Source organism: Hydra vulgaris, chromosome 01, assembly GCF_038396675.1.
Source record: "Hydra vulgaris chromosome 01, alternate assembly HydraT2T_AEP".
In the NCBI taxonomy this organism is placed as follows: domain Eukaryota; kingdom Metazoa; phylum Cnidaria; class Hydrozoa; order Anthoathecata; family Hydridae; genus Hydra; species Hydra vulgaris.
In genome coordinates this window covers 66,892,501-66,916,806 of record NC_088920.1, presented here as the reverse complement: position 1 = coordinate 66,916,806, position 24,306 = coordinate 66,892,501, and the positions used below count along the sequence as shown (strand labels likewise).

General features: G+C 28.3%; 1 protein-coding gene across 1 annotated transcript; it reads right to left on the bottom strand.

Annotated features, from left to right (window-relative positions):
• Positions 1-4,329: 4,329 nt before the first annotated feature.
• On the bottom strand, positions 4,330-23,379 carry LOC100208684 (trafficking protein particle complex subunit 1). The gene is made up of 4 exons (XM_065788987.1): positions 23,259-23,379; positions 7,511-7,581; positions 4,743-4,878; positions 4,330-4,531 (listed from the first exon to the last, which is right to left on the bottom strand). Exons 1-4 carry the CDS (start codon positions 23,355-23,357, stop codon positions 4,415-4,417), a joined length of 423 nt encoding a protein of 140 aa, XP_065645059.1. The 5' UTR covers positions 23,358-23,379; the 3' UTR covers positions 4,330-4,414.
• Between the last annotated feature and the right edge of the window lie 927 nt (positions 23,380-24,306).

Here is a 24,306-nt window from a genome sequence, read left to right as displayed (position 1 = left end):
ACTAAAATTAGAAGTATCAAATTAATAGTCAATTAAATTAGTAAAAGGTTTTGTAGTAAATTACTAAAAAAACACTCATATACTCAGATACTATATTAGATATTATATTAGATATAAAAGAAAATAAACATTTTTTTTCATAAAAATTATTATAAAAAATAATTAAAAAAATAAGAGATCATTATTCAACTTAGTACATTTTATTCAAAAGAACTTCTATCATTCATTTTATACAATCATCCATTATTTTTTCACACCCAAGCCATACACCATTTTTGAAAAGCTATAGATACTTCTTCTATATATTCAACTGAAAACTTAAATTCTGTCTAGGGATTTCTGTACTTTAAATTACCAAGCATTAACTCAGCAGAAAAAAAGTCAATTTTTAAAAGAAAGCACAATAACATAATAACATATCGCTTAACAAAATAATCAATAATTAAAGAGTTAGTATCTTGATTCACAATAGTAATTCTCCACCACGTCCCTGGTAGTACCGCGCTCAACTTGTTTCTCCGCGCAGCGGCCTTGTTCGTCAAGGTTCGTGTTTCGGAGTTAAAGAGTTGAGAGAGGGTTATAACCACAATTAAGTAGCCTCCTCATCTGTAGTGGCCTTTGGGCCTTGGGGAGGTGAAATAACAAAAAATAAAAAAAAAATAAAAAAATTAACTTGCAAGTAACAAAATAATGTTTTAATACAAAATAACTTAAGGAAAAACGACATGATAACTGACATGACACTTTAATTACATTTTTTATTATTTACTTTATGTAAATTTTTTAACTATGCATATAAACAATAGCAAGTGTAAAAAAATTATTTTATATAAAACTATTTCCACATACATAACAAGAAACAAAACAAAATAAAATCTAAGTTTATAAATTCTTTAAAAAAATAAAAAATAAAATCTAAGTTTGTAAATTCTTTAAAAAAATAAAATACAAATATCTTGTTATCAATTTGCATACGTAAATATAATTTGCAGACAATATCTTATGATCACTTTGCATGTGTAAATATATTTTGCAGACATTAATATCTTATGATCACTTTGCATAAGTAAATATATTTTGTAGACAATAATATCTTGTTATTGCTTTGCCTATGTAAATATATTTTGCAGATAATTAATCCAGATAATTTTTCAGACAAGGAAAAAAAAAAAGAATAATAATAAAAGCAAAATTTTTTTGCCAGAAAAAAAAGTCTTGTTGTAGATTGTGTCTACTCCAACTCTTCAATAAATACATCAACTCTTAGTTGATGTATTTATTGAAGCTTCTTCAGATTTAGTATGATTTCATCATTGATACTTCACCTAAATACACAGTTATATTTCCGTCATCCAATGTCAAATAAGCAGAAAAACCAAAAAAATGTCACCATATGTTTAGAACTTTGCTAATTTTATATACGTTAAAAGGTTTATGGGCTACTAGGAAAGTAGAAAAATCTGAAGTTTTCCCCAAACTTCTTACAGTTCTTGATATAATCAAGTTTTAATTTTCCGGACAGCATTTTTTGCAACATTTTTTGTCATTAAATAGCAATATTTAATAATAGTATGAGATGTGAAATTTGGAAACTTGAAAACACATAGACAATCTCACAGGGTGGATTTAAATATGAAATTAAATGTAAACTTAATGATTTAAGACTAAATTAGTTATATCTTAATTTTAAAGTTATTTTAAAGTCTTTTTAAGGTCAATAATAAATTTATACATTAATTAATTTTTTTGTAACCAAGGTGGATTTAAGTTTGATGGGAGTGGGTGAGGGAGATTTGCAATATGAAAAATATGGAATATGAAAAATATTAGCAATATGAATAATACAATAACAAATTTTAAATTTACATAAATAAGGTTGTGTCACTTGCTTTGTTAAAAACTAGTCGATGGAGTGACACCTACAAAATTAGATAACAATAAATATAACATAGAGAGAATTTAAAATAAATAAAATGATAAACAAAGAAAACTATTTAATTATAAGCTACTACTACAGAACCACTATAGTTATACATAATATTATTAAGACAACTAAAACAAAGATATAATAATAACAATAATAATAAATAAAAAAATTAAAAATACAAATATAAAACAAAAAATATTATTAGTTTTAATAATATTTTAATATAGTAAAGTAATAACAAATGTTTTTTTTTTTTTTTGATACAGGATTATCCAAAAGTTTGCAGATAAGCAAAAAAAAAAATAATTTTACTAATATTTCAGCTTCTTTCATTTCAGCACATACTTCACTCAAGCCAACATATTAAAAGACCAATCAAAAGATTTTTAAGTTTAAAATTATGTTTTGAAAAAGTATTATTTAGTTAAGATTTTAAAATTTGTTTACAAAATAACGATTCTTGATAAGTTAAAATGTTAGTAAACAAAGAGCCCCATACTTCCATGATTTTACTAAACAAATCTGCATGATTTGTAGGCTTGATGCCTTTTATTTGAGTGTCAATATATTCCCATAATTGTTCAATGGAACTTAAATCAAGTTATTGGGATTTAAGTGAGGTGATTGGGACTTCAAAGCACGAACTTGACTTTTTTGTAAAACTCTTGAACTGATTTGGTTTGATTTATGTTAGAGACCAATATCATGTTGGTATCCTCAAGGCATTTGATCCTTTGCATGAGGTAACCTAATAGCCTAATGAATCTTTGTATATTTCTTGAGCCATAGTCGCAGTAGTTCTATGGAGTGGAACAATCCGAACCGTTACATTACTTCCTCCATATATATATATATATATATATATATATATATATATATATATATATATATATATATATAACAAGACCAATATAATACTAAAATAAAAATTTTTTTTATCTCTTTTAATAAAAAAGTGCCAAAATCCTTAGTTATGTATATACACTCTCACTGCGCATATGACTATATCAGTAGATGTATATAAACTTCCTTCCTTCTATAAATAAATCAATTAATATATATAGTCACGCATAAAAATTAAAATAAAGAAGAAAATGAAAAAAAACTAAAATATAGATAATAAAAACAGGCTCTATTTATCAAGAAATATAAAAGAATCTTTAACGTTGTTATTTTTGCAACTTTTGAAAAAATGACAAAATTTAACATTTAAAAGATTAGTAGATTAGCCAAAACCTTTTTTTTTTTATTGAACTTTTTCTTTAACTTTTTTTTCTTTTTTTCCAACTGTGCAATGGTTTATATATATATTTAACATCTAACTGGCATTAAGTATTATTTTTGAATATTTTTTAAAAGTGTCAATCTGGGTCTCAAATTAATATTCAAAAAATTTAAAAAGAATTATACTTTAAAAATAAAATAATTATTAAAGAAATTTATAAAAGTTATTGAAGCAAATTATATGCTAATGATGCAAGTTATATACTGATGATGCAAAAATAATGTCAATTTTCAAATGTATTAATGATTGTAAAAACTTTCAAAATGAAATTATTAGTTGATTGGCCAAAAAAATGGTTACTAAGATTAAAAATGAAAAATGCTAGGCAACTAATGCTAGGTTACTAATGCTAGATCATACATATTGGCAACAGTAACAAAGAAAATGAGTATGTAATGGTATCAAAACAAATAAAACAAAATAGATAATAACTTGTGAGTTTAGGATCATCATATCGATTATTTGGTTAATCAGGCAAAGAGAATTTCATGAACAATAAAACATTGATTTACTTATTTAGATAAAAATGTTTTAACATTGTTATTGAGGCCACATTTTGAAAATACTGTATTATGTAAGCCTTTGCAAAAAAAAAAATTGAAAATATTCAAAAAGAAACAACACAAACTCCTTCACCCAAAGATTTGTCAGTTAAGTAACTATTATTAGAGAAATTACAAAACAGACAAAATTTAATTGAACTGTTTAAAATAATGAATAGAACATAATTAAAAATAATTTAAAAAAAAAAAAACATAATTAATGAAAATTCTTCAAGATTAATCAATGAACAATTTTTTCGAAACCCTATTTCTCAACAATTAAACTTTGAATTTAGGGTTAAAATAAAAGTAAACTTTAATTCAAACCCTATATGAAATTCAAAATTAAATTTTCATATAAGATTTAAAGTCTTGTTTATCTTCTTTTGTCTCCTTGAATTTTATTTGTCTGCTTTCCGTCTCTTGACAGGTTAACTCTAATTATCCTTAAATATCTCTAATCTTTTCTTTGTTTCTATTGGTTTCCATTGTTTATACTTTTTTATATACAAAGTTATGCAAAATTATTATTACTAAACAATTGTAAAAATGTTGTTCAAATATTTACTAACCAATTATAAATGTTTTATGTTTACTAACCAATTATAATTACAGAGATATATTAAAAAGTATTTACAAAAGTCATTAATATGAAAAAAATCAATAATAAACTGGTAAATTTTGAATGTAAGTGTTTAATTCGTTCACAAAAAGTTCGTTTTCAATTGGTTCTCCCAGCTTTGTTAACGGGTTTTTCACAACACAATCCACATATATCTAGAAGGAAAAAAAAAATGTATTAAATGAAAACTCTAAAATATAAAACACCCAAATTAAATTGCAGGTTCGAGTAGGAGAAGCTTGTAAACCTTGATAACCCTTGTTGTAGTACCACATTAAAAATACTTGGTCCTGATTAGCAAAACAGGTTAATCTCTAAAAAAACATCTATTTAAAAATTATAATAAAAAGATAAAATAAAACATACTTTGTAAATTTTACGCAGATAGTCATCACATTTAGCTACATTTAAGTCAGTATTCAAAATAATTCGAAGTCCAGTTGGAGTTTCAAGATAATTTAGCTTATAATTATTTGTGCGGTAATTAACAAATAAATCTTTACTAAATTAAAAAGTTAAGGCTTCATAAAAACAAATATAAAATATTCACTTTACCAAGGCTTTACCTTCATAAACAAGATTACAAAATATTCACTTCACCAAGGCTTTACCTTCATAAACAAGATTACAAAATATTCACTTCACCAAGGCTTTACCTTCATAAACAAGATTACAAAATATTCACTTCACCAAGACTTTACCTTCATAAATATAATTACAAAAACTCACTTTTCTTGCTTGTTAAAATCTTGATTGTTAAAAACACATGAAAATATATTTTTTTTTAAATATAGAAACTAATTTCAAATTTCATAAAAATAACATAAATAAAATTATTTATAAATAAATCCAGAAAACTTTTATGTGTTTAGGTGAAGTATAAATAACTTTCTATTCTATTAAGCTCAAGTAATTTTGTGTGCTAGGATTAAAATGTAACTTTTATTAAATGCTTTTTAGTTTTAAATTGAATCTTGAATCAAAGCAGCACTTGATTCACAAATCAAATCGAAATTCAAACCAAATCACTTGTTTGAGGAATTCGAATTTAAGTATTTCATCTTTATATTCTTACAAAATAGTCCAAAATCAGAATGATAATAGTCTAAATTAATCTTACCACATTTTGCTTGAAAAAGTAATTGCACTTATTGTCTATTACTCCTCCTTCCATAAAGTTAACTCTCGCTGATGAACAATTTGCAGGTTGTACAGTAAGAAGATCAATTGCAGCTTGTAAAACATTATCTGAAGTCAAATCAAATTTCTTCAGCACAGTTTTTTATAATTTTTTCAGTGGAAGCAGCTTTGTGACAAGAATTTATTATTTCCAGATTTACAAGTGATAAACAGCATGATTCGAAAACCCACAAGGATGAAAAATAGTGACATTAGAGTTATTATATAGATCATCGACCATATTATCAAAATTTTGATATAAAGTGCTTGAATGTGGTGGAATATATTGCCCTTGAGTAAACATTTGGCTTCATCAAAAAGTCTTAAATAATTTTCCATCTTCAATTATAAATCTAAGCACTGCACAATTATACCATTTTTCAATATTCGAGGTAGAATAAAGGTAGAACTGTATCTACTTGAGGTAGAATAAAATACGAGTTTAATGACGAGCCTGACGATATTTTGATTATGTCTTCAGAATTCGTTTTCTTAGTAGATTCATGCCTTTTTGATGCTTCTTCATGTAGTTTTTTATGATCACATTTTAAATGCATAAATGAGGAAAGTTCTAGTTTATTGAACAAAGTACATCTTGTTAAAAAATTTTTGTTCACATTGCAAGAATGTCCTTTTTTTCCTCAAAGAACTCTTTTATTAACGAACTTTTGGAAGTCATTTTTTAACTTAAAGTAAAATAATAACAGTTTTTTTTCCCAGTTTGTTGCACTCAAAAAGTTTCAAAATTAAAATTACTTTAGCAAAAATGAAGCCGATGCAAAATTATAGATGTTTAACTATACACTTTATGCGTTTGTAACTTGCTCTATTTAAATCAAAATGCTCTATTTAAATCAAAATGGCATGTTTAGTTACAAAATTTCTTTGCTGCTTAATTTTCTGATATATAGTAATATTTAAAAAAATATTTAACACTGTATGTATGAAACAATAAAAAATAAAGAAATGAAAACAACAATAAATAATTCCAAAAAAAAAAATTCAAAAAACTCAAATCATTTTCTTGAATCAAATCTGGAATCAAAGAAGCAATCAGTTTACAAATCAGATTGAATCAAATTGATTTGCTGGGTCCTAATATAAACATGTAAATACAAACAAAGATTTTTATTCTAACGCATTTTGTTATTTTTTAGGTAAACCATTAACGTAAAAAACTATTAAATGTGTTAGAAAAATCAACTCTACTTCCATGTGTATAACAAATATTGATGCATAAATCTTCATACATTCAAATGGACTGGTTTTGCAAAGTAATGTGGTATATTCTTTTCTAAAGTTATATACTTTTAGATAAAAGATAAAAAAAAATAATTGCTTTAATATAACTCTAAATTCAGAAGTTTAAATTTTGTATATAATTTGCATTTATCTAATAAATATTAACCAAAAAACTAATAGATATTTCCAAGAGAAATTGAATAGTTAAATAGTCCTCGCCCATAAACCTTATTTATTTTCCTTAAAACTTGAGGAAAATGAAAAAAAATTATCTCTTTTTCAATAATCGCATTAAAAAAGTGCAATTATTTTACATATTATAATTTATTTTTTTAAAGTTTTTTAATAATTTCATTTCCAAAAAAAAAAGATTGATTTATAATTTCATTTCCAAATGAAAATATTAAAAAAAACTTTACAAAAAAAAACTATATGTAAAAAAAATTGAATTTATTTATGTGATTATTGTTTATTAAATAGCTTATATTATTTAAAATAGTTATTTAATAAAATTAGTAATACAAAGAATAATGATAAATGTTGATACTCGTATGACAATTAATAAAAAGTGTCAAATATAAGCAATAATTATTTTAAAACAATTATATCCAACCAATTATAAAACTTAGATCAATATCAACGATTAATTTTTAACAACTTAAATCAATATCAACGATAAACATAGATCAATACCAACGATTTTGAAAAGATACCTATCGGTTGGCGACATTCTTGTCACGAAAGATTTTATAGAGAATATCATACCATACATCAGTTTTTGCTCCTATAACCAAAAAATATAAGTAACAAAGATATACAACAAACAAACAAAAATATATATGTAGCTATATAGGTTTCAATAAGAAACAAGTCAACTTCCTCTTTACAAAATACCACTATCACACTAACTTATTCCCACCATATTTACATATTAACTACATACTACTAAAGGCCTTGTAAAAAAGCATATTATGCATTTTATGATTCATTTAAAATGTATTCTAATTAGCAAATCATGAAAAAATTCACTAAGTTTCATCAAAATCCAGTCCATCTTGAAATCTGAAAATTTGGCATGAAATGAACCAAAGGTTTTAATAAGTTTATGAACATGGTCTAAACCAGCTAAAGAAAAATGAGGAAAAACTGAGCACAAGCTGTCAGATGCTAAGTTCCATTTTTCTGTCAGTTGCTAAGTTCCATTTTTCTGTCAGTTGCTAAGTTCCATTTTTCTCAGCTCAATAAATCTTGTATCTTATCTCATATGTTAGGCTCTAGAGACTTTTGGGAAATCTTCAACAGCGTCATTAACAAAAGTAGGTCTAACATTCCATTTCTCATTCATGGGATTGATTTTAATACCTCTCCCAAGGTTAATGCAGAACTATTTGCAAACAACATTGCTTTTAATTCGCCTCTAGAATCTTATGACTATTCTCCTCCTTCCATTCCAATTAAACAGGTTAACCCATTGTAAGACATTCAAATCACTCCAGCTTCCGCTGCTCAAGTCATATCTCAATTAAATTCTTCTACTGTTTGTGGTCGAGACAACATTCCTGTTATACTCTTACAGAATTGTCTCCAGAACTCTCTTCAATTCTGTCTAAACTATTTAATAAGTGATTGACTGAGTCTTGTTTTCCTGCCTGCTGGAAAATGACATCTGTTGTTCCAATTTTCAAAAACTCTGGTGAACATTCTGACCCTTCCAATTACCATCCTAGTCTTTGATAAAAAAATTTCTCACATTCCATCTTGAGTCAAATAACTTACTGTCAGACAATCAATACAATTTTCGATCCTCTCGCTCTATGGCTGACTTCCTAACTGCTGTGACTAAAAGATTTCATCGCGCATTAGATAGAGGCGGAGAGGCTAGGGCTATTGCTCTTGACATATCTAAGGTGTACGACAAAGTTTGGCATGTTGGTCTTCTTCATAAGCTTATTCCATATGGTGTATCTAAAAAAGTTTTAGAGATTATCAAACTATCACAGTACTACCAACATTCCTATAATTATGAATGGCAACCTTCTCACTGAGTCCTCTTCTTTACATTTTCTTGGATTATTATTTACTGTTGATCTTACGTGGAAACCATATATCGTTGTTGCAAAGCAAACCTATCTTAAGTCCATTTTTGTCAAAAATGACTTTTTAAGTTAAAAATACTCCTTAGGTGTAAAAAAAAACATCATACAATGTATTGGGCCAAAAATGATTAAATTTTGGACTTTTAAATGAGCAAAATTCAAATATCTTATGTTTAAAAAAAAATTTAAAGAGACATTAAAAACTATCCATCTAAACTCAAGCAAGACTTATGTCATCCTACATTATTTTTAAAGAAAAACAAATCAAACTTAATAAGAACACGTTACTAAACATACTAGGTGATAGTTATTAAACAGCCTGTTATAACATTCTGAATATTATTCAGAATGCTAAAACTAACCACATATAATAATTATTTTACCACAGTGAAATAATGTTTGAAACAATGTATTTATTTTTATGCATGAATTTTCGATTGAGATACTGTACAAAGTTTATTTGTTATTTTACATGCCTGATGTTGCTAGTTTTTTTAAAAACTTTATTTTTTTAAGTTAATAATATGGCATCAGTAACTGCTGCAACACATACTTGTATTGATCAAGTTGATAAGAATGATATTTTTTTAGCTCAAAATGCACTAATATTTAATAGCGACAAAGCAGGTTAGTTAAATATGATAAATAGAGTACATTATATATTAGTTTATTAATTTATCTATTGTAAATACTTAAAGTAGTAAATAATAGTTTTAAGGCGTAATTTATGCTTCACAGAAACTATGCTTTTCTCTCCTAAAATAAAAAGAATAAAATTTTAATGATCACTTCAATGAGATGACTTCATTATGTTTTACATTGTTTTACAGGATGCAGTAAACGACCCAATGCAGACCATAAATCATCAACAGCACCAATGAAAATTTAGAAACAAACCTTAGACAATGGTGAAGATGTCTACTAAACATATAATGGAAATCTTATTTTCAGCGGAACTTTTGAAGCTACTACAGAATGTAAGATGTTGTTTCTTGATATTAGGGGACATTCAATATAATTTATAGAGTGAAATGTAATTGTTACCAAAAATATTTTTAATTATTAGATTATTTTTAGTGAGTGCTACTGTCCACAGAGAGACGATATCTAATGGTTATCGAAGATTTTTTATAACAAAAGTAATGAAAAACTTTAATAAACACCCAGAATTTGATGTTGATAAAATTAGTATTGGTGCAACAATACTTTGGAACCTCAGTGATTGTGAAAAATTTAAACCTGTAGAACTTGACAAGTCTGGTACTGAAGAACTTATCCCAACTCTCTGTGATACAACCCCCAAAAATAATAAGAAGGATCCATCAGGTAGTAAACGACTGGGGCCTGGCCCAGCTAAAAATGAGACTTTTTGCAAATCTGACCCAGGCAAAATTGTAAGATTTAGCAGAATAAATTTATAACTCTTTATATATTATAATTTTATACTTACATTTTCTATTTATTAAATTCTGGCATATATTTATGCCAGTATTTAATAAATAGGGACAGAGACAGTAAAAGGATGCAACTTGTTGAATAAGAAGCCAAGCAAGAATAAGTTTTTGTTTATTGTAATAGAGATGATAGCTCATTTGAGCATTGACCATGATTAGAGAAACAGCATAAAAGAGGAAGGCTAAAGCCTGCTGCTGCTGCTGATGATGATGACGATTATGATGATCATGATGATCATCATGATGATCATGATCATCATGATGATGATGATGATTATGATGATCATGATGATGATCATGATGATCATGATGATCATGATGATGATCATGATCATCATGATCATGTTGATCATAATGATGTTTATAAATACATATATATACAAAATCAAACATAAATTTTGAAAAAAAAATGTACTTTAGGATGTATAAATATTTATATAGCCCCGATCACAAACCCGGCCCTGGCCCTGGCTATATTTTATCAAACCCCGCCCCGGTCAAATATCAGCCCCGGTCAAGTATCAACTCCGGTCATTTACTACCATCAAGATGGATTAGAAACATTGGGAAATTTAAAGTAAACACGGGACAGAGATTTTATGTACCAAAGAATGGTCTGAATAAAAGAAAGAAAGTAGTGGTACAGGGTAAGGAAATGCGAAAAGGATGTGATAAGAAATGTTTGTTTCGGTGTGTAGAGAATCTTAGGTAACAATATCGTAATGAACTACTTAATTCATATTGGTCAATAAAAATTATAAGTGAAAGATGCCAATAGATTGTGGCAAGGGTAACAGAGGAAGAACCAAAACAAAGAAGGAAAAGGGAGCATGTGGGAAAAGAAAGAAACAGAAACCGAACATTTACATACAGCTTTCCATGCCAAGAAAATGATGCCCTTGAAACGCGTATCTGTGCACCCATGTTTCTTAATACCCTAGGAATATCACAGCAGACAGTAAAAACAGCAATGGCAAAAAAAACTGCTAGAGAGTGTCAAAAAAGATTTCAAAAAAGAGGTCGCCACAAAAATCCAAGAAAAATATCAATTGAATGGGAACAAAATGTCATTGATCATATTTAGACGTTTAGATTTGTTGAATCCCATTACGTGAGACACAGAAAAATCAAGTTTCTTCCTCAAGACCTTTCAATTAAGAAAATGTTTAGATTCTTCATAAAGTACTGCAGTGAGAAAAACCTTATAGAGGGATATAAGTTCTATCAGAGAGTTTTTAAATGTAGATTTCATTTAAACTTCCAAAAACTTAAGAAAGATCAGTATGGAACTTGTAAAAATTTCACAAACAAAATGGGTGATAAAGATATCAAAAGTATAACAAACATGTCAGCGACAAAAAATTTACTCGAGCTTATAAAGAAGAAAAGAAGAAATAAGCAATAAAATCACAATTGACCATAACTGCAGCTTTTAACTTAGAGCAAGTTTTTTATTATTCAAGACATCTGCAAAATTATAACCTCACTGTTACAAAAATTGATTCTTTAAAGATATATTCACATTAGTGGAACGAGAATGAAGGGGAAAAAACAAGTTGTGAATTAAGTATAGGAGTATTTAAATTTATTGAATCTGAAAGCAAAGAAGGAGCAACACAATTTTATCTCTTCTGTGATGGATGTGGGGGCCAAAATCAAAATAGAATGATGAACATGTTGCAAGATGCATTGACTCTATTTAAATTAGATTTAATTGAGCTTACATTCTTTGTTCCAGGAAAGAGTCAGAGTGAAAATGATGTCGCCCACTCAATAATTCAAAAAAAATGTCGAAACAAAACAATACATACCTATGCAATGAGAAACAGCAATAGTTTAAGTTTTAAAAAAAATGCCTGTGTATTAACTGTGTTAAATCATGATAATATAATAAAATTTAAAAATGAAAAAGCATTCCCAGGATACTCTGCAGTATTAGCAAACAAATACTTTGAAATATCAAATTCAACAAAATCAAATGATCCTAAGTCTAAACCAAAAAAAGTTGTGGGCCAGTATTGTACAACTAAAAGTTTTGAAAGAAAACTCTGATATTCTTTACTTTAAATATAATTATGAAGAATATAAAAGTTGTATTTTTTGAGCAAAAAGAACAGCTCGCACAAAAGCAGCAGATATACACTTACAAAAGCAGAAGTATCTTGCTCCAAGAGGTACTAATGCACTAAAAAAAAAAGATCTTCTTTCTCTATGCAACAAATGTTATATTCTAAAACAGTATCATCATTTCTACCAAAACCTAAAGATTTGAGTCAGTTGCATGGATGATGATGAAAATAATGAAATACCAAAAATAGTACCAAAACAACAACCTAAAAATCATAACAAAGCATCAAATAATTGAAAAAGATTCTATAGAGTCTGTTTCCAGCAGTTAAGAAAATGAAAAGTACACAATTCGCAGAAGCATATTACAAAATGACTATTGTTATAATGAAACCTTTGTTATTTGTATTACTTGTTTTATTTTACTTATTTTAAAAGTAAAATAAAACAAGTAATACATTTTTTTTTAAGTAGCTTTATAATTATTACAGACCCCTCAGCCTTTTTTATTACAGGGATTTGCAAAGTTATAAGTGCACGTTTGCAAAGTTATAAGCGCACATTGGCAAAGTTATAAGTGCACGTTTGCAAAGTTATTAGTGCATTTATAAAATCAAATTTAACCCTTAGAAAGAAAAGTACGAAAAAAATTACAGAAGAAACTAAAAATACGACTATTTTAATAAGAAATTATGAAAAATATTCAATCAAGGAAATATCCAATGCTTGTAATTTAACTCGAAATGCTGTTAGTTGTGCTATAAAAAATAGTGATAATATACCTTTCAAGTCATCTACAGTAAAAAGAAAAGAAACATATAAAATCAAAAATTCTATAAATATAAACATTGAACAGACAACATTTAATTCTGTGGTCTGTAACAATGTTGTAGTTAAAAAAGAAATTCAAACGCAAATTTCAGAACAACATGATAAAAATGTTTCAATCTTGTTTGTTTCCGTAAATCAAAGAAATTAAATTTGACACGAAAAAGATTAGCATTCATTCCTCAAGAAAGAAACACCATGGAAAGAATAAATCAGAGATCAATTTTTGCAGCAGAAGTTGCTAGCATTGTTGATTCAAATTTGTTTTTTTTAGACAAAACCGTCAATAAACATATAGTGCGCTCATATGGCGATTCTCCAAAAGATACAAAAGCATACTTGACAGTTCCTGCAAATAAAGGTCAGAATGTTAGCCTCATGTGTTTAATTTCCGATTTAGGAGTTGAATGTTTCTAATAGAAAAGCAGCGCATACAATACACAATCATTTATTGATTTCATCAACAATAAACTAGTACCATTCTTTGCAGTAAATGCAAATAAAATTCTTAAAATAGATAATGCAAAATTTCATAAAGCAGCTGCAGTACTTCAATTACTAAGAAAAAAAAATATTATTCACAAGTTTTTAGTACCATACTCCCCTAAATTAAACCCAATTCTTTTGAATGTTAAAATCCAATTTCAAATCCACAAGAAATGCGAATGACTGTTGAAGAAACTCTAATTTAATATTTTGCGCAATATTTTTTATTTTTTTAAGCTAAAAAAAATGATTTCAAAAAAAATACATATGCACTTATAACTTTGCAAACGTGCACTTATAACTTTGCAAACCTGCACTTATAACTTTGCAAACATGCACTTATAATTTTGCAAAACCCTGTAAAAATATACATAATACAGAACAAGTACCATAGCTATTATCAATGAGGCACAGGTAAAAGCCTATGAGTAGATTCAAGTAGATGTTTATCAATAGTTCATTCTAGAAAGCTTTAATATAATATTTATGCAAGCTTATTATATGAGAAAGAGACTTTAACCTGCTCAACAGAAATATTCTGTCTATCCCTAATCTCTGAATTACAACAAAAGCAGAATGATATTTATTTTTCCCCAAAATGAGCATTTTATTGAATTATCTCCAGCTTTAACTCAAACAAAATCCTAAGGCAGGGAGTATTTCAAGTCGAAGTTAATTTCTCCTAATATAATATTTAAATATATTTAATAATTATTATATATATATATATATATATATATATATATATATATATATATATATATATATTATATATATATATATATATATATATATATATATATATATATATATATATTAGGGTGTTTCTTATGTTTGAAGATTCGATTTTTGCATGGGCCACCCTGCCATTAGGTTCATTATCATAAAAAAGTAATATCCTTTTTTTTTTTTGGAATGATTTTTAGGGGTCGCTACCGACTCTACAGTATTTCGCAAATGTCCCCTAAAAATGCTTATGTTGCGTATGATGTTATGCAACAAAAATGGTTGATGCTTAGCGTACAAACCTCTTTTAACTAGTAATTTTTTTACTTTTAGTGTGCAGAACTGTCTATAATGCTTAATTGTTCCTTTTGCAGGTTAAACTAGTGTAACTACTGTACAATGATGGCTTCATCAACCAGTGCAACAATAGCTACCAGAAAGAAAATGGAGATATGGCTTATTGGACAGATGTCCTCTTCTTTAGATAGTGTTATGCTTCCATCAAAAAGCGAAGTGTAGGCCCTTTTCTTCCATTACAAGCAGATTGCCAAGCAAAGCAATAAGGAAGCATTACATTCCACAGCAAATGATGTTTTTGAAGTTTGGTCAAAGGCCTGAATACCAGTGCAATTAAAGAAGCATGTTGTCCCTAAAATCGAAAACATTTACAAGGAATGGGAAAAGTTGAAGAAAAATAAAGAAAATAAAGAGAATAAAGCTAAGCGTTCAGATTATTTGAAACAAGGAAGACCAATGAAATGAAGGGTCAGAAGAACTATTCAAAATTGCCAATGCCAACACATCGGAAATGATCACCATTCAGGAGGATAAGGACTTCCTATTATGCCAAAGAGAGAAAATTCGGAGAGGCAAAATAAGTCCAGTCGATAAGAAATTGGCAAAGCAAGAAGAAGTATCAAGAAAAAGACAAAAAGAAATGAACCGAAAAAGGGACCAAGAGGAGATGGCAAGAAAATCTCAAGAAGAAACAGTTGTTCTTTCATCATCATCTGAAGGTGAAGATAACCCTAAAGAAGATAGCATAACTCAAGAAGATACCTTGCCTGGTAACCAAGATGACCCTGAACCATCAAATTCAGGTACACCGGCTCCAAAGCGTCCTAATCATGGCAGGAAAAATATACTGAATGAGAAGTTGGTGGCTAATTTAGATGTGGTTAAATTGAGTTATCGAATACAATGTTAATTCAGCTTCCATTCATAGGGAATGAATAAAACACTGAAAGAAGATAGCAGAAGGTTTAAGGAAGGAATTCAAACCAGAAGTTCCTTAATAAAGGAAATACTACTGTGATCAAAAAGTAAGGTGAATTTTTAATTTAAACTTCCCGCCTTATTCGAATCGTCCAATCTTTTTTATTTTTAAGTTGGTAGGAATGTCATTAACATTTGCGCCAAATTACATGTCAAACTCATAATTATTTTTTTTTGTTTACGCTTGTTTCTAAAGTACCAAAAGTGCATTCGGCGATTTTCACGATGTCTAATTTTGTTGAGCAAAGAAGTGCTATTAAATTTTGTTTGCGGAATGATATTTCTGCTGCTGAAACGTATCGAATGTTGCAAAAGGCCTTCGGTGAAGAGACTATGTCTTAAAAAAATGTTTACAAGTGGTACAAAGACGTTCAAAGTCATCAACACGTTCTCGGCCTTCTTTGAACCACAAAGTGGTTCAAAGAAGGCCGAGAACGTGTTGATGACTTGGAACGCTCCGGACGACCATCGACTTCGATTGATGATCGCCACATCAACAAAATCAAAGAATTGGTGCTTGCAAATCGTCGGTTAACCATTCGAGACCTTGTTGACATGGTTGGAATATCATTTGGGTCGGTGCAAGCGATTTTGAAGGATCATTTGGGCCTCAGAAGACTCAAATCACATTTGGTGCCGAAATTTCTCAATTTCTTTGAAAAAGAGCGTCGCGTTAAAACGTGTGAAGCAATGCTTTCTGACTATCAAGACGTCTACAAACCAATTATTACTGGCGATGAGACTTGGGTCTACGCATACGACCCTGAAACAACCGAACAATCGAGTGAATACCGTGAAAAAGGCGAGCCGAGACCGAAGCAACCACGTCAAAGTCGCTCAAAAATCAAGGTCATGTTGACTGTTTTCTTTGATTATTGTGGTGTCGTGCACTACGAATTCCTTCCAACTGGCCAAACTGTCAACAAGGAATATTATTTAAGCGTTATGCAACGTTTGCGTGAAGCTATTCGCAAAAAGAGACCGGAATTATGGGCCAATAACTCTTGGATTTTGCACCACGATAATGCGCCTTCGCACACAGCACTGGTTCTTCGTGAGTTTTTCGCCAAAAACTCTACCCATGTTGCTCCACAACCACCGTATTCGCCCGACTTAGCACTGTGTGACTTCTGGCTGTTCCCAAAGCTCAAGAGATCACTCCGGGGAAATCGTTTTGAGTCTATTGAAGAGATCCAACGTGAATCGGCACGCGCCTTGAAGGCTACCCCTACCGAGGACTTTTCGGCATGCTTCGAAGACTGGAAAAAACGTTGGCAAACGTGCATTGGGGCCGGGGGGGGATTATTTTGAGGGGGACGATACAGATTTGGAAGAATAAATAAAGATTTTTCATTTTATAAAAAAATTCACCTTACTTTTTGATCACAGTAGTAAAGCTTTATGCATTCATTGGGATGGAAAATTACTCGCTGACATCACCGGTAAAGAAACTGTTGATCGACTTCCAATTCTAGTATCTGGAGTAGGAGTGCAGCAGCTTCTTAGTGTCCCAAAACTACCATTAGGAACAGGTGAAAGTGCGGCATCTGCAGTGCATGGCATGTCAGTGGCATGGGGAATTAACGATCAAGTAAAGTGCATGTGCTTTGATACTACTGCAGCCAATACTAGCCAAGTAATGGGGCATTCTTCTAGAGCAGAAGTTTGGGAAAGATATGTTGTGGTTGGCATGTCGTCACCACATTCTGGAAATTATTTTGGAAGCAGTAGTTTTGCTGTGTCTCGGCCTTTCAAGTGGACCTGACATACCACTCTTTAAAAGATTTCAAAAAAGTTGGGTCTCAAAAGTTGATTTTCTAAAGTACCACACAGCACAGTTTGATAAGAACGCTTCAAATGCTCTTACCGATATCACTGATGAAAGAATCATCTTTTGCAAAGATCAACTACAAATCTTTCAACCTCGTGACGACTACAGAGAACTTTTGGAGTTGTCTATTGTTTTTTTGGGAGGAGTGCCTTAGAGGGGCATTTCGTTTAAAGCTCCTGCCGGTCTACACTGTGCTTGCTGGATGGCGAAAGCTATTTATGCATTGAAGATTTGGATGTTTAGAGACCAATTCAGGTTGACAAAAAGAGAGGAGAAGGGAATAAGAGATATTTGCCTTTTCATAGTTCGACCCAGCATCCTGAGATCTCAAAAATTGCTTTGAAGTAGTTACAAGGGCATCTCTGATACCTATTAAAGGAACTTGTTGCTTTAGCTTTTTTTTGATGATGAGGTTCACCTTGAGACAAAGGTCAAGATGGTCCAAGCATTGAACAATGTTTCAGATCAGATACCTATGAAACGGGCTATTGTGGACTGCTCAGTTATCCAAGGAAAAAAACTGGAGGACTTTGTCATATTTATTACACGAAGAATTTTCAGCATCACAGGACTTCCATCACACTTTCTTTAAAACAGTGTGAGCGAATGGGAACATGATGATGAGTTCAAGACTGTATATTCCACTGTTCGAAGCTTATAGGTTGTCAACGACATTGCAGAATGTGACGTAGCACTAATGGACAAATGTAATAGACTACATACAAATAACAAAGAGCAAAAGCAGTTCCTGTTGTTGGTAGTTCAAAAATATAGACAGAAATATCCTGACAGAAAAAAGACAACTCTCATGAGCGATTAATCTTAGTACAGTAACAATTGTCTTAAATAACCCTACAATCAAAGTAAAAAAGCATGTTTATTGCTGTCTTTTAATAAATAAGTAGAAATGCAATGACAGAAAATGGATGTTTTTAATGCATGTAATAAGTAAATAAATGTGTACGAAGTAAATAAGTCATTATCACCAGTCTCCATCAGTTTTATGACTTTTTCCTATGTTAATGACTAAGAGCGCATAGTAAAATATGCCTTAAATTTTGATGACTGGTAGCGCCCAGTAAAAATGTTTATTTCCCCTTGAAATTTTTACACATTTATTTTCTCACCAAAATGAACTATTTCACTGGATGGCCCACTGAAAAACAAAAAAAAAATTTTAACCCCATATAAGAAACACCCTAATATATATATATATATATATATATATATATATATATATATATATATATATATATATATATATATATATATATATATATATATATATATATATATATCATATATATATATATATATATATATATAAATATGTATATATATATATAAATATATAAAATATATACATATATATATATATATATATATATATATATATATATATATATATATATATATATATATATATAGTAACAACATATATATATATATAATATATATATATATATATATATATATATATATATATATATATATATATATATATATATATATATATATATATATATATATATATATAATATATATATATATATAAATATATAAATATATATACAATATATATATATATATATATATATATATATATATATATATATATATATATATATATATATATATATATATATATATATATATATATATATATATATATATATATATATATAGTAACAACATATATATATATATAAATATATATATATATATATATATATATATAAATATATATATATATATATATATATATATATATATATATATATATATATATATATATATATATTTACACAGTGCTGGCAAAAAGTCTTGCAACAAGGCACAATTTTACACAAATCAATGTTTGCAATGTATACACAAATGCAAAAAGTCTTGCAACATCATAATTACTTTTCATAATTACTTCCAAAAACAATAATACTTCCAAAAATATTATATTTTCACCAAAAACAAGTTCAATTATTTTTATTACATTGTAAAGTCATTTTAAATAGATGTACTATTAATATTTGGTAGGATATTAGATCATCCAATTTGAGTATTCGAATACTTGATATTCGAATATATTTGCGTGTTTTTTTACTATTTGATATTCAAATATTTTCTCCAATATTCGAATAATTTCAAAAATGTAAAGGCAGAGTAAGCTTTTAAAAAAGTACTGTTAATTTCTTTTTGCAAACGAAAAATATTCTCTTTTTGCAAACAGAAAAATTTCTCTTTTTGCAAACGGAAAAAATTCTTAGAATATTTATATAACCTTGAAGTGGAAAACTTAAATTGCATTTTTGTATGGTTTTTATTTTGTGTGACATTATTTTTGTTTGCTTTTAGAAAACAGTCATTTACTTAGATTGCTTAAAAATATAAATACGTATTTGTTCCATTAAAAAAAAATCTTAATAATAATCTTAATAATAATAATTTTTAATATTTTGTGAATAAATAAATATAATATACAATTAAATAAATATAATATAATATACAATTTGTGGTTGCATAATTTGAAGTAATAAGTTAAAATTTTTTAGATTTTCTTAGATAATTCATCTCTGGTTTTTTTAGCCATGTCAAAAAAATCCAAGGTATGGGAGTTTTTTAAGAAAGACGAAAAAAATATTGGTGAAGCCAAATGTGGTAGGTGCAACACGAACATAGGATGGAGAAGTTCAACTACTGCTATGATTAATCATTTGAAGCTACGACACATATTGATATCTAAATCGGTATCAAATGACAATGATGGAGAAAATAATATTCCTAAGAAAAAAAAAAATACTGAAATAAGTAATATTTGGCCATTTGTAAAAAAAGAATCTTTAAATGAAATATTGTCAAAAGTCACAGCTTTTGATGGAATGGCTATCATAGCAATGAGTAAATCCCAAGCTATAGCTGGTTACGTGCAACAAAAAGGTTTTAAAATGCCGAAAAGTCCGACAACTATTTCAAAATGCATCAATAGCTTTTATAAAGAAAAATGTGTTGAACTGCGGGAAAAATTTGAAAAATTAAAAACAGCAAATTGTAAATTTGCTATTACTGTGGATGAATGGACAGATTGTACTATTTTACGTTATGTAAACATAACAGCTCATGTGATTGGAATAGACTCAAATACAATTGAATGCTATGTTCTGGGTTTAACGGAAATAATTAAGCAGGCAAATGCAGAAACAATTAAACATTTGGTTGAAGCTAAGTTAGCAGACTTTGGGATTTTCTTAAATAATGATGTTATTGCATCTACTAACGATGCAGCAGCCGTAATGAAAAAATATGGCAATATATTAGGTGTTTTAAATCAACATAATCATGCGCTTCATTTAGCCGTGATGGATTGTTTTTATATACCAAAAAATTCTATTCGCAATGAAGTGTTTGAGGATACCGAAGATTTTGTTGATGAAGATGTAGAAGAAGATTCCACAGAAGATCAGTGCTCTGATTACAATCTGGTGTTTATTGAGGAAGATGAATATGATATGACGTTAGATTTTGATCAAATTATTAACAGGTTAAGAGGTGTGATAAGAATGTTTAAAAAATCGGCTACAAAGCATTCTATTTTGCAACAAAATATAGCTCAAAAAATGGTGAAAAAACTCAAGTTAAAATTAGACATAAAAACACGATGGAATTCTTTGAGTGTAATGATTCGACGATTTTTAATTCTATCAGATTCTACAAATCCTTAGTCAAATTAAATATTGATCCAATTCCAGAAAATGACAATTTTGCGCTACAAAACCTTGTTGATGTTCTGGCACCAGTTGAAACTGCTGTTACTGAATTAAGTAAAAATGATGCAAATCTCATAACTGCTGAAGGAGTTTACAAATTTTTGTTTGAAAAGTTGCAACCAATGCAAACTAATATAGCAAAAAAACTGATACATGCGATCAAAATAAGGATGGATGAAAGAAGAGATCCAGTTTTAATGACATTGATCATTTATCTGCAGAGTGGAAATATACCAAGTTTTAACGCTCATTTTAAATATTCATCAAAAAATGCAGCAATATTATTCGCTGTTAAAATTATGGAACAAATATATCCACAAATGTTTGAAGAAAGGCAAATTAATAATGATTCTACCTCATCTGATGCAGATGATTTAATAGAATTAACATCACCAGTTGCAGTCGGATTGCAAAAAGAATTCCAAAATGCAATAAGTTTTATTACAGAACCAAAAAACTGTCATGTTAGCAATCGCAGCGAAATTGATAAATATATTGAATTGAAGAAAGAATTTCGTCAATTGGATTCTTTTAAAAAACGGTCGACAACGCTGGACGTTTTGTATAATGCTTTAATAACAATACGCCCAACCTCAACAGCTTCTGAAAGAGTATTCTCATCAGCTGGTGTAATTAAAACGAAAAGAAGAACAAGTCTAAATTTCGAAACATTTAATTCTTTTTTATTTTTTAAATATGTTTTTAGAAAAAAAATAATACATATATAAAATAATAAAATCGTTAAAAATAAAATATAAAACACTTTTTTAATTAGATTATTATTATTTATTTTTTTAATATCTCTTTTAACTTTTTGATAAATTATTTGAGTATTCGATTACTCAAATATTTTCAGATTTTTCTATTTGATATTCGAATAGTTGAAAAGCTCGAATAGTTGGATGGTCTATAGGATATCCTTTGTTTTTTAACACAGCACTAATTCGTTTGGGCATGGATTTGGCAAGATTTTCACATAGTCCTGATGTAATTTCTGTACACCATACATGATGAATAGCATTTTTTAAACCATCTAATGAACTGCAGTTCTTAGCAGATACACACTTCTTGATTAACATCCAAAGATTTTCAATTGGGTTGAGATCTGGAGAATTTCCAGGCCAATCAAGCAACTGTATGTTTTTTGATCCAAGCCACTGCTTCAGACTTTGCAGTGTGACATGGTGCTGAATCATGTTGAAAATTGTGCACAGATAAATAATCATGAAATTGATTAGAGATTCATCCAAAACGTTGAGGTACTTTTTTGCATTCATAGTTTCTCCTTTGGGCAAAAAGTATAAATCTCCGAGGCCATGAGCAGAAAAACAACCCCACACCATTACAGAAGGTGAATACTTCACAGTTTTGCATGTGTATTTAGGATTGGTAGGATTAGAACTAGTAGGTCGACGAACAAAAAGCTTAAAATCAGAGAACTGACGAAACATGGACTCATCACTGAACATCACCTGTGTCCACTGCATGAGACATACCACTTTTAAGAAGACGTTGAATGCATGCTTTTTCTTCTTTACTAAGCTGCCGAATCTTAGCCATGATTTTCACTGAATTAACTGTTTAAGCTACAAAATTGTCTTTATAAATATATTTATACCTAAAGATAAAAATATAAAATAATAACACTGAGCCTACTGGCGTGGAAACATTGATTTGTGTAAAATTGCGCCTTATTGCAAGACTTTTTGCCAGCACTGTATATATATGTTTTTACTATATATATATATATATATATATATATATATATATATATATATATATATATATATATATATATATATATATATATATATATATATATATATATATATATATATATATATATATATATATATATATATATATATATATATATATATACATACAGTAACAACATAACATATTTATGTTTGAAATAAGCAATGTAACCAATATCAAACCTCATCTTTTGGCATATTCGAAAATTTTCTTCTCTGCCAATCATGGTAATATAAACATGTACCAAATCGATCAAAAATGTATAAATTATATATTGTCATTTCTATAACCTGAAAAATCAGAAAATAATTTGAACCACATTGAATACCATACAAAATTAACTTTACATAAATATATTTAGCATGAATATTTATAAAAATTCAATTTGAGTTAAAGTTTTATGAATATTTATGTTATATATGAACATCCATTAAACTTCAGTATATTTGTAACTTTTTGTTCATTTGAAATTAAAAATTAAAAAACAAGTTAATTCAATATATCTTCAAAACTAATTTGGAGTATGTAGCTAAATACTGTGGACTGTTGCTAGGGTCAAATTATCATTTTTTACTCTTTGTTGTAATTGTTTTGTTTTTTATTTATTTTTTTTGTTTGTTAGTTTGACATTTTTATTTTTTATTTGTGCTTTTTATTTACTTGAGAATGATTTTGCTTTTTATTGGTGGAAAGTGCCATTGCTAATTCCCTACCTAAAATAAAACTGATCTATAGTCTCTGTTAATATTGTTGGTTAAACATGCAATAACTAAGCATTGGAAAATTTTTAAAGTAGAAATTGCTATTTGCATCCTTTTATTATCTTTGAAACATGGCAAAGCAAAAAATGAGCCATTTAGTTATTCCTCTGTTGTAAATTATAAATAGACTAAAGATATTAAAGCTCACTGTTCATCTTTAGGACTGTGTATTACAAAATCCTTTTCAGTATTCCTTCTAATTTTTGTATCAAAAATATTTTGCAATAGGTTTTCCTTCACTTTTACATTGTTAAGTATGTATTTCTTAGTTCTATTATGTTATTTAGGCACATTTTACCTATTGTTTTGTACTCAAATCAACTGATGAGTTGTAAAAGTATTACAAAAAGTTAAAAAAAAATAACAATGCACACCTTGTCAAAACTTTTAAATGGTCAAACAATGGTAAACTGCATATATCTACAATAAAATGCTTTTATATATTCTATATATTTTTTTCTTACCTGTA

Excerpts from the sequence above, each read along its gene's own strand:
- LOC100208684 (XM_065788987.1), bottom strand. The coding sequence starts at position 23,357 with ATGACAATATATAATTTATACATTTTTGATCGATTTGGTACATGTTTA. Across the intron at positions 7,582-23,258 it reads CGAATATGCCAAAAGATGAG|GAGCAAAAACTGATGTATGG; the intron begins GTTTGATATTGG and ends TTTTGGTTATAG. Across the intron at positions 4,879-7,510 it reads AGAATGTCGCCAACCGATAG|TAAAGATTTATTTGTTAATT; the intron begins GTATCTTTTCAA and ends TTTTTAATTTAG.